Source organism: Cyprinodon variegatus, unplaced genomic scaffold (genome assembly GCF_000732505.1).
Source record: "Cyprinodon variegatus isolate N-32 unplaced genomic scaffold, C_variegatus-1.0 Scaffold318, whole genome shotgun sequence".
NCBI classification, from domain to species: Eukaryota; Metazoa; Chordata; class Actinopteri; order Cyprinodontiformes; family Cyprinodontidae; genus Cyprinodon; species Cyprinodon variegatus.
Window position 1 is genome coordinate 507,919 of NW_015150771.1, and position 14,816 is coordinate 522,734.

General features: G+C 36.8%; 1 protein-coding gene across 1 annotated transcript in view; it reads left to right on the top strand.

Annotated features, from left to right (window-relative positions):
* Positions 1-14,816, top strand: part of LOC107090968 (matrix metalloproteinase-17-like) — a 115,209-nt gene that overhangs the window by 22,303 nt on the left and 78,090 nt on the right. Inside the window, exons 2-3 of the mRNA XM_015384637.1 lie at positions 13,897-14,029; positions 14,151-14,286. Coding sequence (XP_015240123.1) covers positions 13,897-14,029; positions 14,151-14,286 — 269 coding nt within the window. The remainder of the gene's footprint in view (positions 1-13,896; positions 14,030-14,150; positions 14,287-14,816) is intronic.

Genomic DNA, 14,816 nt, shown 5'->3' on the forward strand with positions numbered 1-14,816 from the left:
GCCTATGTCCCCCACATGTTGTGATTTCATCTTTAAGTTAATACATGAATTAATATATTTAAAAAAATCCTGGATCCAGATGGTGATACGGATCATCACCAAAATCTAAATATTTGTTTCCAGTCACAGGTTTACCTTGCAAGGAAGATGAATTTTTGCGAGATTTTTTAATTCACAAACTCGTGAAAAAAACTCTTTCTAGAAGCCAATACAAGCACAAGCCTCAATACAGAAAAGTTTCAGATCAATGAAATGCAGTTATGTGTAACGCGTCAACAGAGGCAGAAGGCTAAAGTAAAACAAACATGGATGCTACGGTTTTATCTGGAATACCCTCTATTTCTTTTCTGCAAATGCACAAAAGGTAGTAAATAACTTTGTGAAACAAGTCTAGAATGTGATATGTCTCAGCTGTGACTGCAATTAGCATAAAACCTGACATGGGAGGCAGGTACACAATCAGCTCGAAGAATTGTACCAATATCCCTCCCTTTTCCCGAACAGGTTCTACAGGAGGCTTCCAAGATTGAGTCTGTGTACTGTTCAAATCTGGTATACATGTATGCCAGGCTAACAATATGCACCTTCTTTGAAAATCTTAGCCGTATCTGTACATAACTTTTTTTTGTTATTTTGAAAACAGACAAACAAACAGGCAAACCAAACCTAATGAAAGCATTTCTTGGTGGGGGTGCAAATGTGCACAACTACATATGTATACTGAATTATTAACATTAGCCCTATTAAAAAAATGCACTTTACTCATGGCATAAGTTCAAAAGTGAAGCAGATATCCTCTTTGAGCCTCTTTGAGCAGCAAACACACATTGAATATCTAGGTTTTTTGTGCTGGGGATTTTTTGGGGACAAACTCTCCTGTAAATGATGGTGCATAGTGCGACCTTATATGCAGCCAGTGTGACAGACAACAAAGCATTGCATCAGAGCTTGCAGAGTCAGACGCATGCAGTATGTTCCAGTCTGTATTGCTGCTAACAAAAAGAGAAGTTTTTTTTTTTCTCTTATCATACCCACTTGACTAATGACATAGTAGCAGGTGGGATCTGTGGAATATTATATTGCACTCCATTAATCTGCTACCCAATTTGGAATGAATTTAAAAAGTAATGGTTTGACAGAATCAGGAAGGTTTTTTGACCTTATAATAAGGTACATTGGAAATTGCCAAGTGCTTAACTAGCTCAAAATACACCTTAAAGAGGCTTTATTTAGCCTTTAAAAATGAATACATCTTATATAGTATAATCACTATATAATTGTATAGCATTAGAATATTGTTCTGTTATATTATTCAACAGGAACATGAGACCTGACATAAATTAGATAAGTTTTTTTTTTTTTTTTTTTGCTGCAAGTTCAGCCAGCAACTTACGCATACTGGCTTGGCCATTAAAAGTGAGACTTTAGTGAGCAAATCAATGGTTATCAGGATATGAACCATCACTGTCTCACTGATTTAGCTGCACTGGTGGTGCCTGTTGACCCAAATCCAGGCCAGCAGAACCATCCATCTATTTTCTTTCTGTCAGTAGACCAATGTAGAAGGAAACTAATTAAAATGATAAACAAGACAAGGATCAATGATGAATAATTTGATGTATGTCAGCTTTTTTTTTAAGCCAAACTTCAAGAAAATGGCCTGAATTGATTCTTGCTCTTCTTCCACCTAACATTCCTACCTCAATTTTCTCTTTCATTAAATGTGTCATTCAGACTGTATATCATCCCCAATTTCTCTTGCTTTCCCCTCCCTTCTTCTCTCCCTCTTAAACTTATCTGATTTTACAAATGAGACCAAATTCTTCACTTCTTCATTAAACTGTTTACACTCCATACCATGAAAAAACGCTTGCAGGAGATTTTCAGTCAAACACACTTAAACAAGCTATCATTCCTAAGACCCTCCATCATCTCAGTGTAGTACTTAAAGTAAACCATCTCTAGGGGTATTAGCTGGTGATATAATAGAGAAAGTCATTTTAGCTGCTTTAAATTGTGACAGCATTTTTAATCTGTTGCAAAGCTCATGGATGTTCTGATAGAAGCTGCTTGAAAGGAATGCTCTCGGTGGAGAGCAGCATCTGAAGTCTCTGTCCCCTTGATGTGAGGCATTTATATCTTTGCGGCGTGTCTCTGTCTGGCTCCCACACTCTGTCTGTAAGTTAAAGATTCTCCTAATTAAATGAAAAGATTAGGATTTGTGTGTAGTCTACGCAGTTTCTAATGGAAAATCAATCTGAGCTCTTTTTGCTTGATGATTGTCCAATCTTTTTCTTTGATTCTTATCTGTATTCTTAGTCCCCACATTTGACCTTGTGGTCATTTGTTGGGAAAGTTTTTAAGCATAACACATTGAAACAAATGCACTTAGTTATTAGAAGTCAATTAGACTTGTTTGTGAATAAAGTTTTTTAAATACGGTATGCTAATATTTACTCTATATTAGAGTAGTCATTTCCAACGGCTTAGTTCAAATAGTGATGTTCATGGTGGCACGACGTAGTTTGTAGTAAAGATCGACCGATACAAGCTTTTGAGAGCCTTTGCCCACGTTGATTTGTTTGACATGACATCAGATCAGTTTAAAAGATCCCTGATATGTGCTGACAGTATGTTTTGTCGTGGTTTTGGTTCTGTTCAAGTTTTATCTCTTGAGTTTTCATTGGTCTTATTTCTATTTTTATGTTCTATTTATTTTTGATTGTATTTGAGTTCTTTAGATATTTCTTGTTTGCCCTCTTGTGTTAGTCTCCTTTTCCCTAGCTTCCTTCTTGCCTCCTTCCTTCTTGCCTGTTCACACCTGCTCCCAATTTGCTAATTAGGCTGGTCTTTGTTTCTCTTTCCCATTTATTCTCTTCCTGTTCAGTCACTCTTTGCTGGTTTGTTGTCATTTCTTTGCCCCCTTTTTGTAAGTATTCCTGGTGCTCAGTTTTTGGGGATTTTGGGGATTTATGTTTTGGATTTTTGCTTCTGTTTAACTTTTTGGTTAATTAAATAGTCAAGAAACCACTTCAGCTTTTTGTGTCTACATTTGGGTCCTGTCAAACCTTCACCTCCCACTTGATATGTTTGGGTGGACTCTTGGAGTAGATATTGCTTTTATTTTCTCTATTTACATTTAAAAATGGTAGTAATAAAATATTTTTACACAAGTCTCAGTTTGAATAAAAAAGATACTAATTCTGATAGCAAATGGAGGGGATTGTCAATGCATGCTCTTCAAGTGACCAAGGCATGTAAGCTAGATGCTTTTGGGTTGCACTGAAGCATGAAAAACATTTTATCTGCAGGTAAATAAAATGAATTACTTTAAATATACAGTGGTTAACTTACAGAGTTTTTGAGGGCTTCATGAGACTGCTTGTCCAGTCAAATCAATATTTTTTATCTTTAGAAGACCTCTGACTTTATTTCACAGGCTACATTGTTTGGATGCGGTTGCAGTATACCATGATTGTTTTCTGTTCTAGCATAAGTGGGGAGGTTGTACTTGGGTGTGAAATGGCAGTAGGATCCTATAAATCTGAGGCCATATCTTCTCATTTAAAGGAGCGGGATGTGATTTCACGGATTGGTTCTTTCTTTGCCTCATTCAAACAGTTAGAGGCACGGTCTAACTGACATTAGGGTTAAGCGTAAATGCAGGAAAGTTTAAGGCCACTCCCTAGTGCAGCTGTGTGTGGTCAGATCTCACTCCCTTAACCAGCTATGTAAAGCCTTGGCTCACCCTTAACACAGATTCACCAACAGCAATGTCAGACTTCAAATGTGCAGTTGTTTTTAAAAAAAGCTATTTTACTTACTTGAATGTCCAAGCAAACATTGTTTTATTTTTAGCTCCTGTCTAGGTTGTTGTTGCCATGCTCTCCCTCCTACCACTCTTTTATGTATATTTGCCATGTAAAATTCTTTACTTCTGTGATAGCATTAGCACCCCATTCATAGGTATGGCATAGGTATTACAAAGGATATTATTATTATATTATTATTATATATTATTTTATGTCTTATCTTTATATCAAACCTTTAGACCTCAGAATTGTGGATTTATTTCAGCTGTTTATTTTCTGAAGCCCCTCAGGGCTTAACAGAAAGAAGCTTCTTTTGGCCTTGGAACACCAAAAGAGCTTTCAGAAAGAACTGAAGTGGGGGTTTTTTTCAGCTTTTTATTGTCATTACATTGTCACAAGTACAGAGCAACAAAATGAACTCTCTGCATTTAACCCATCCCTTTGGGGAGCAGTGAGCTGCCATTGTGCAATGTCCAGGGAGGGTCTTTTCTCTTACTCAGGGACCCAGACCACTAGGTTTGATGGATGTATGGAGGACTCTTGGGGGGGTCTCAGAAGTGCTTCACACTCAAACTGAGACTTATAACCTGCTCACTTCAACAGTGCCTTTTCTAGTGAGTTCTGTATTCATGTTGAAATAGGTTAAGATTGTTTTGACATGTTGGTAATCTTTAATTGCTTTTTACAAGTTTTTAAATGGCACTAATTAATAGACCTTTGGTAATGGTGCCAAAACGGTGAATATTGCTCTGACTTTTTCAACAAAAAGACTATTTTTTTCTATCCAATGTTGCTTCTTAACCTTTTAAAAGACTGAAAGGTTACCCACAGATCTGACCTCACTCTTGAGGTATTAAGGAACAACGAAACCCAATAATAGACTGTGCTACTTTGTGACCCTTGGAGAATCAGTAAGGTCACAGGGTTAAATGTCTCCCAGAGAGTCATTTCCTGTCTTGATGGAAAAGCTGTAGAGACTCAGCAGCTGTTCATCAGGGCTAAACAGGGAGGTATTGTGAGATGGCAGAGATCACATGCATTTATGTAAATCTGACTTGGGAAGTTGATGTGGGGATGTGAGTAGTGGTATGGCTCATTAAGTATGTGTCTGTCATCTAACAGCCTAACACGACACAAACAACTAAAGGAAATTATGTGGAGGACATAATATTGTTAAAAATGACACATTGAGTCTTATACTGCTATAGAAAGCTAATATTCTGCAAACTGAATAATGTTGCAATATATTCTTGAAATAGAAATTTAGCTGGTAAAAAATACACTTTTTTTTATTCTAATGAGCTTATCCAAATGTAAAAAGCATTGCTTTCCTATTATCTATTGATTGTAATACATTCATAATTGTAACCTTAAGTTTACAATATTAATAGCCTATGATGATTGTTATGAAAAGGCTTATCTTTACAAATTATTTACTTTCTATATTCAATCATGTTTTATGTTTTGCTCTTTATAGAAAAATACAAGTATCAGGGGCTTACACTATTTTGGTATCAAGCCTGGAGTTGGCTCTTAACTTATATGCAGTTCATAGTTTGGTTTAGTTTGCATCTTGAGTAGGCCCTGAGTTTGCCGGTTTAAAACTCAGACTTTATGAGACAAATTTCCCCACTGTGGAAATTTAAAATGATATTCACTATACTAGTAGGTGGGGGAAAGGGCAGTACTGAACACTGCATGATTTAAACAGTCAGAGTAGTCACTCTGCTTCTTTAGTTTCTCATCTCATTGAAAGAATTTATATTCTAGGATCCTTTGAAAAGTCTGGGACAAACCTTTAGAGGAACAACTAGCCTTTTTTTTATACTTAGGTGTGAGTTATGCTGATAAATGAAGCTTGTTTTTTTTCTTACTTAAGATTTCAGTTGTAGTGAATCAAAGAAGGGTGAATGTAATATACAAGTTTAGGTAAGTGTGAAAATACTTTGAAGACAGACTACATCCACTACGAATTGGCAATTTGCTGGAAAACAAGGTGCATCCAGGTGCATCCCCACAAAAAAGCCTGAACAGCAAGAGAATTAAACTCTTTTTTTTTTTTTTTTGCATGTTCACTGTGTCTGGAAAAATAAAACAAAACGAAATTGTACACTACTCTGAACATTTTGTATAAGAGTATAGAGAGTTGATTTGTGTAAAGCTGTAAAATGGGATTTCGGTGCTCTTATACTAACAACCTATTTACAGAAATGACTTCAGTTTTTTCTGAATGCCACTTTTGCCAGTGCAAGTACCCGGACCGGAGTTATAGTGCATCTCTGGGCGTGAAAAAGATGCAGTTTTAATCTTGTTTTGCTCTTGTGGGTATTTGATGTTTCCCTTGCAATTTATTCTGTCATATTTGAGTAAAATCAAAATATTTTTAACAATCACAAAACCTGTTAGCCACATTAAGATCACTACCTCATCTTTCTTTAAGCTTACTTTCTTACCTCATTCCTGTCTAATGAAGACCGATAAGTTGCAAAAAAAGATTGCACATTTACTGCATTAGCAGTTTATAAATGATTGAGTGACACACTGATTTTTCCATTTCAACCTTCCTCTTTTCCCTGTGAAGAACAAGCAGCTCTGTTGTATATAGACAATGAGCATCTGTCTCACTTTGTTTTTCTCTATCTGCAGCGATTTAATTAGAGTAAGTCTGGGTCATTTTTCTGTGCCACACATCAGTGCCTCCCATATCCACCAGATCCTAAAAAAGGAATACTATAAATACACCACATCATAATGTCTTATCAATAACTTATCCACACAGACTATATATCATTGCCACTGACACAAGGAAAGATGTTCTCTCATTTGACCTGAATATTAAACATTCCTTGAATATTGTTCAAGACTCTATTGCTGTTTACCTTTGCTTTGTAACTGGATATTTAAATAAGCAGCATTTTCTCTCATCGGATCCCCTTTATCAGAAGATTAGGGAAACAATTGTTCAGGATTATGGAAGCAAATTATCATTTAAATGTACAGTCTGCTGCACAGCTGTCATGACCTCTAATACTGGTATTATACTTCAATTATGTGTTTAACTGTGCAAGTGAAAGGCAGGATCTTTGAGGAGTGACTGAGTACGGTAAGATAATTTCAGTTTGCAATTTATTGAGCGGTGTGTTTTAAAAATATTCTTTTGTAAGTCAGTATGTATTTTGCAGATTCAAAGTATACAATCCTTTTATATCATGATTTGCTTAGACTGACATCGGTTTGGCTCCAGTCCAGCAAGTATACCTGTTTCTCTCTTTAAATTCCAGTTACTAATATAGAAATCTATCCAAATCAGCACAGTATATAGAACTGCATTTGTCATCACAATGGTATTATGTGAAATATCCCAATGCATAAGTATTTCTTGGATGCAATAGCTAGTTACATTATATAAGGTACCACACATTTAAACTCTGACCACAAATAACATTTCTGGTAGGCTGGATGGATTTTAATTTATTTCTATGCCTACATGCAATTTGAACTTCCTCACTATAGGTAGTAGCATTGTCCAAATGATCAACAATTTAAGGTTTTGATAACATAAAGCAGTTGTAGTTCTGTGCATACTTTAGCCAGTCTTCATCGTAAGGCCTGGTTGTCTGTACTGAAATGTCTCTGGGGTGTCTTTGCTCTGCATAAGTCTTGAGGCCTATCTGATGTGATGGAGTGAGGCCTCTTTTACTCTGTTGGTGTCTATATTTTGTTCTCTAGTACAGATATCTTTTCCATTGAGTCATGTTTCATTGTATAAGGAGATTCAGTAGCCATTTAGTGACAAACTAGGCCTAATTCCCTCATGGTGGTTCCTCCTGTTTCACCACTCCCTATACTGGCCCCTACTACCAGGACATAAAGCTCATCGCTCAGGGTAATTCTCCTGATGTAATGCAGGGGAAATGCCCATTGACTGTGATACCGGCCATCATTCCATAGTCTTAGGGTGCTGGACCTCTGGTCGAACTGTTTTTGCATTGAGAGTTTTCTTGTTTATTAGTTGTGGCCTCTACCCTCTTGCTTTGCCATAATTTCTGACAAGACAGGAATGATGATGGCTGGCTCCTACTATTCCATTTCAGGATATGCCTTACTCTGCAGATATTGGGTTGTTTTGCAGTTTTTGTGGTTTCCTTTTGGTTAGCAATTCCCTTTGGGTCCCTCTACTTTTATAGCTGTGCTATATATCTGCAGTTTTCACTTCTGGAAATTCAGAATATTCTCCTTCTTCTTCCCCTTCATTTTGTAGCATTCAGAATTACAATATGGATTTACTGTTGTATATCCATGGGACATGAATCAGTGAACTGATGTCTTACTCATACCTCTGTGTGCTAACTAGGAAGCTGTTGAATATAAATAACAAAATGCCTTTCAGATAATCTGGTGAAATGAATACCCAAGGTCAGAATACTTTATCTCAATACACCAAAAAAATCCATTACATAAAGACCTCAGGGCTTGTTTCTCAGTAACAGCAACAGCTGGAGTGTCACCTTTTCTTTCGGATTCCTTTATTTTTTTAATTTATTTTTTTTTTTTGCATTTTAAAGATAAAAACATGTTATTGTTCAGGTCTAAGATCTTCCACAAGTGTTACAAGAACTATTGTTATCTTAGTATGCTGAGATATTTAGATAAAAATGAATCTTTTAAGTGTGCTTTAAAGAAGAGCAGTCCTTCCCCCTCTATTTGGCCTTTTCTATCGTGAGCTAATTTAAATTGACTCTTGGTGTTTGTTGTAACGCATGTTAAACTAGCTTAATGAAGCAAAGGCGAAAGCATGTGCCTGTCTCATAAAGTCGACAGAAATTAAAAGCAGCCTTCCTACTGGCAGTGATTAAACATAGTTTTGATTGGTTTCATGCAGCTGCATCTAAGGAAAGCTTCAAGAGAAATTAAATGTCATTTTGATTATGACCAAAAATATTGTATTTTACATGAGATAACTATAGAATTGTTAATGAGAAATTTATGGAGTAAAACGTGTTTCCTTTTTTACTAAGTTTATTTATTTTTTATTCTACAAGAGCTAGCCTGGTCAAAATTAGCTAAACCTTTGAGTAAATCTAAACCTGCTAGATCCCAACCAATCTAAAAAACAACTGATCAGTGTGGGGTATAACAAAGCAAGAAACATCTGTTTCTTGAATGTTTATTATATAGACTGTGCCTTAGGAACAGGGCCTCTGGTCAACCAATAAACTTACAGTTTTTGTGTGTACTACTCACTCTATCCTGATCTAGTTAAAGTCGTAGGGAAATCAGGTTTAGATGTCAATTCATTCTGGCTTAAACATGTATATCAACAATGTCAGTTGATATTGTCTCAAAATTTAGAAAATTTCTATTTAAAACGAAAAATCCTGCCTTAAAATTTGTGCTTTTTTTCATTATCTTATGCAGGCCACATAGTTATACGTCAGCTTGTACGCCTAAATTCGGCCAATCATTAATCAAAGGTCATCTGTCAATCAAATTTTTTCCAGGCCATTTCTTATGGCCTGGCTCCTGGACCACAACAACTTAAAGGGAAGCCTTGCATAGGTAGGCCTATAACTTAAAGTGGGATTTATTTAACAAAAGAAACATAAATGGTTGAAGAGGAGAGGGAAAGAGAGAAGTAGGTGTCAGTGAACGAGCTGAGCTCCTCCAAGCTGGTCTGGTCTGAGCTGATCTGCTACCAGCCAGGGTTGATCATCTGACTTGGGCTGGAGCGGAGCTTGGGCTGCAGAGCTTGGTTTGGGCCTCTGGTAGATGGAGATTGGTGCTCCTTAATATTAACAATGCAGCTTCCCAATTAAATAATGCTTTAGAAAAATTGTCATGCAAACTGTAACTTAAGTTAGGACATATGTCGCAGCTAATAAACACAGCAGTTGAAATAAGAAATAAGAATCATTTACTTTCCCATTGAGTTCCGTCCCAGTGTTCACGGGGATGGACGTCTGTGTCTTCGGCAGGCGTGGAGCTAACAGAACTGGCAGCTTTGGGCAAGGGCTCAAACATGTACGGCTGTAAGCCTTCTACACCAAAACAAGCTTCTGCCACCCTGGTGTCCTCTTCCACAACATTTTTGTCCCCACTTTCCTCCTCTAAATAAAAAATGTATGATGAAGGAGACTCAAAACTCTCCTCCTCTTGCATGTTTCCGCTGTCCGTAGCATTTTTTGCCAGTCTTGTCACCAATTTAGTGCTACTTGGTCCCGAAGCACTAAGTTGCTAACTGGTTAGCAAGATGCTTCCGACAAACCGGCCATAATCAAACTTGCTTGCGAACCTTCTGCCACAACAACCCTGCCCTCTTGATAATCGACCAATCACATCCACTTTATTCACTCGTGTAAAGTCGTGCACCATTCGGGAGAATTCGGAAATGCAATGGTTGGAACATCCACTCTCCTACTACTTTAAGAAGTTCGACATGCCAACTGCCAGGACAGCAACGGTTTTGTCTAAATCTGACTATGAGATGTCAACTATCTCTTGTTTACTTTTAGAGTTAAGAATTCAGATCCCATTCTTGATTTTTGGCCTTCCATTGTGTCTCAACTTATTTCTTACAGTAAGAGGGAAGTTTTCTGGATGAAGATTATAGATATGGATGTGATAGAAAGCAAGAAAAAGAAACAGAATCAAATCCAAAGCCATGTGAAAACCATAAGTTTTTTTTTTTTGTCATTAATCAGTAGAATGTTTAAATTTTATTGCTCCAGGGAGAGCCTTTAAGCCATTGTCAGCAGCCGCAAAGCTGGAACTAATCAAACAACCATCCAAGTTAAAGAGGCGCACACCATAGTAAGGAGGTTCCTGTGAAATTGTTTTGAACATGTTGATGCATTAAAGCTGAGATTTTGTTTTATTTAAATATGTTTTAAAAGACCACACTATCTTTAATGTATGAGTATACAGACTGTAGTGAACTCTACGAAATTAACATTATAAACTGTCTATCTGTAGTTTTTGCACTGATTTAAAAATATTGTCCTGTACATCTGATATAAATTGGATAAGTTAATTTTGTAAAGTGCTCCGACGTGAAATAAAAATGACATGAAAGTAAAACATTCCTAACAATGCAGTGCCAATAAGCTGTAAGCACTTTGTGGTATTGTTTATAAATTAAATCTTCAGCATTGTGCCATTTAATGCTGATCCATTCAACACTTTTGCGAATAAGTCAGAATAGCTGCCAAACTTCAGAGTTGCTTTCTAATAAAGTTTTTGTATCTATTTTTGTTCTGCTCAGTTCACTTGGTTGTAAACAAAATTAGGTGAATATTAAGAAATACTTACTTCTGATTTTTAAGTAGTTGCTGTGACCAGGTAAATTAGAATACCTAATTATTTTATATTTGCTTGTGTCAAAAATAACCTTTTCCTTTATCTGGCTTTACAGAATTTCAGCTCTTTTTTTCTTTCTTACACCTGAATGAAAAATACCAATCTGATATGTATGGCTACACTATAGTTTAATAAAGTCTGAAAAGAGACTGTAGCACATATTGGAAAAAGAAGCTGAGATGTTGCAATAAAAAAAAAAAAAAGATTAATGGAGAGATATCTGGAGATACTTAATGGCTTATAAGAAACAGCTTCGACAAAAGACCTCTGACATTTGTTTTGGCAGCCTGTTATTCTTTGAATGCAACTGTGGTAAATTCTATGACCTTCCATTTGACCTTCATATCATCTTATATCTGGAAACTATTGTCTGCTGGTTTCTACAGTGTTAAGAGGGTTCAGTTTAATTCCTGCATTGCTTCTTCTAAGCCCTTTGGACAGACGGTAATAGAAAGAATCAGGAGGCAGAGGACATGGCTGCATAGTAGTTCTGTACAGCTGGAGTCAGCCTGTAAATGGGATTTTCCCAGCAGTGTCATTACAGAGGGGCCACCTTGCTATCGATCTGTGTCACTCACCTCCAATGAGTACTGATCAAAAACCTTTTTAAAACTGCCTGTTCTGATTAGCTGTCAGATCATGAAGATGGGAGAGTTGGTGGATTTAATGGAGCGGAGACAAAGGTAGAAGTAAAAGTAAGCGAAGTTGGGGGAATGGAGGCAATAAGCAGGCAAAGAGAAGAAAGAAATTTACCTCCCATATAGTTTAATCTTCCGTTCCAAACAAATTGCTTCCATTGCTGTGTTACCCATTATACACACCATGTCTGCTAGGTATTGCTTTACAAATTAGATTAAATGTGAAGCCTTAGACGTCTTTATGGGAAGCACATTTGTTTAAATCACTTCTCAACCCTAAAGTTGCTCATTTTAATTTAGCTGTTGTTGCAACTTATTTTGTTTGTCCTTGTAGCATGACATAAAAACTAATACAATTTTTCAAGAGTTTGCATTACAAAATAATGTAATGCACTTAACTTTAACTTTATAGTTGTGTTCCCGTATGATAATCCATTCATCCATCCATTTTCCATCATGATTTATCCTAGCTGGGATTGTGAGGGGTGCAGGTGCATATTTCAAGCTGTCTACGGGCGAGAGGCAGGGTCCACCCTGAACAGGTCGCTAGTCCATCACAGGGCAACACATAGACAAGCAAGACAAACTACCATTCACCCTCACATCTAAGGAGAATTTAGAGAAGCCAATTAACCTAACAGTCATGTTTTTGGACTGTGGGAGGAAATCAGAGTACCCGGAGAGAACCCACGCATCCACAGGGAGAACATGCAAACTCCATGCAGAAAGACCCCGGGCCAGGAATCGAACCCGGAACCTTTTTGCTGCAACAGTGCTACCCTGTATAGCAACATTTTATGACTTTAAATGTGAAATTATATTAAATTTATGTGATTTTACCTATGGATCTATTGCATTAATACATCACTCAGTGGCCTCCCCAAAATGGTAAATTCTCCAGATTCTGATTTCTATTGTTCAGAGGAAGACAAAAATGGGTCAGAGAGCAACATTTGGATAGCCACCAGATCACCACCATTACCAGGATTTGATCAGCTGCCCAAAGCCTGTGTTGCATGATGAAGAAAACTCTGGTTAAAGAGAGAAGTCCATTAATAAAAAATTTTCAATTCTGGTAACATTTATTTAGATGCTTAAATGTCTACTCTGATACTCCTCCATGCTCCTATTTTGTCCACAACTCCTAGTGCAGGAGGGCAGCTTAAAGTCTCATTTTTCTACACATTATTAGTCAATGCTTTAGTCATGAGAGTTGAATTGAATAATGTACTGTAGCTATAATTTGTTTGTTTCCAGGACATATGCCAGAGAAATTGTATCATTTCATCTAATGTATGTTTTCTGGCTTTATCTTAAAGGTCAATTGAAGCTAATCCTATACATTTGGTAGTTAAACATTCCTAAACAAAGTCTGTTATTCATTTGGCCTGCAAACTAAAAAAATAGGTTTCTGTTAATTGTAAGAAAAAAATCTGAAGAGATTATGAAGTGATTTATTTTAATACATCAATCACAAAAGGTCAACAACAATTTTTGACAACAATGTCAGAGGAAATAGAAAAAGCTAAGCAGTAGATTTTGTTTTTACCAGATCTTTGTGTAAAATAAGTGATCAGTAGATCTTTTTATACGTCTATAAAGTGGCCTTTCATGGATTTGTCAGATTCCCTTTAGACATATTTAGTAAAGAAGAAAATCTGCTTTCTGTGTATAATTATTGATGTTCCCTTGTAGCATAGGCTATTCCATCATTCATATATTGAAATGGAATTTCTATTTTAGAGCGTCATCATTCCAAACAGTCCCTTGTTGTATGATATTGGGGTCTTGAAAACATGAAGAAAATATGAAGAACTACTTTAAGTTCTGAAAAGCTAAATCCGTGCACATAGGTTTAATTGTGAATTGGATTGTAACTGGTTGTAATGTAAAGCTGTGGCTGAGAAAGATTACACAGGGACCCTTGGTTCTTTATATATATATATATATATATATACTACCACATAGTGACACAGTATCCTCAGACAGTAAACAGGCACAGGTGTCAGTATCTCTGCAGCTTTAGAGCTCTTTGAAATGCCTCAAATGAACTCTGTTGAACTTTGTACGTCTACTATTTTCATCTACAGGACTGGCTGAGTAAGTTTGGCTACCTCCCACCACCTGACCCAGTAACCGGACAGCTTCAGACAAAGGAGGCCTTGACCAAGGCTATAAAAGCCATGCAGAGGTTTGGAGGGCTGAAAGAGACTGGGGTTTTAGGTATTTTGATGTTTGCTTTAAGCAACTTTGTGAGTGATTTGTTTTGATAAAACAATAAAGTTGTTTTGCAGCTTGCTGGTAAAACCCAAACCTTTTATTTATTTTTCTTCACTCTTCATAGACCAAGCCACATTAGGGTTGATGAAAACACCGAGGTGCTCACTACCAGATGTGTCTCAGGCTGAGGTGACAACAATGCGCAGAAAACGAAGTGTTACTCCTCAAAGCAAATGGAACAAGAGGCATCTTTCCTGGAGGTAGGAGGCACCTGACAAAACTTTTAAAACATTTATCCTTCTCTTCTCTATATAATTCTGCAACTCTATCACTAGTGTATACCAGCTTTTTTTTTTTTTTTTTTTACATACAATATTTATTTATGTCAGTTGTGACTGGGTTCAAAAATCTTTACTCCTTAAAAATTTTTTTACTCCTTACCTCATCGTTACCACAAGTAATATTGAGAGATGATAATTTGAGTTTCAGATTTAGTTTCCGGTCACAAAAAAGCAGCCAAATGAAATCTGACTTCACTGGGGTATATATATATATATTAGGGGTGTGCAAAATAATCGCCATGACGATGTATCGCGATTCTAATTCTTGTGATCTACTGCATCGATTCTTGATGGCAAGAATCGATTCTTAACTTCAAAAAATGAACAAATAAAATACATGAATGGTTGGCGCACATCAGCCAAACCAAGTGTAATACAACTTCCAGTCCAGCAGATGTCGCTGCGGATGTGTTGACGCCCGCTGCCTTGTGTCACAAGCATTTCCCCCC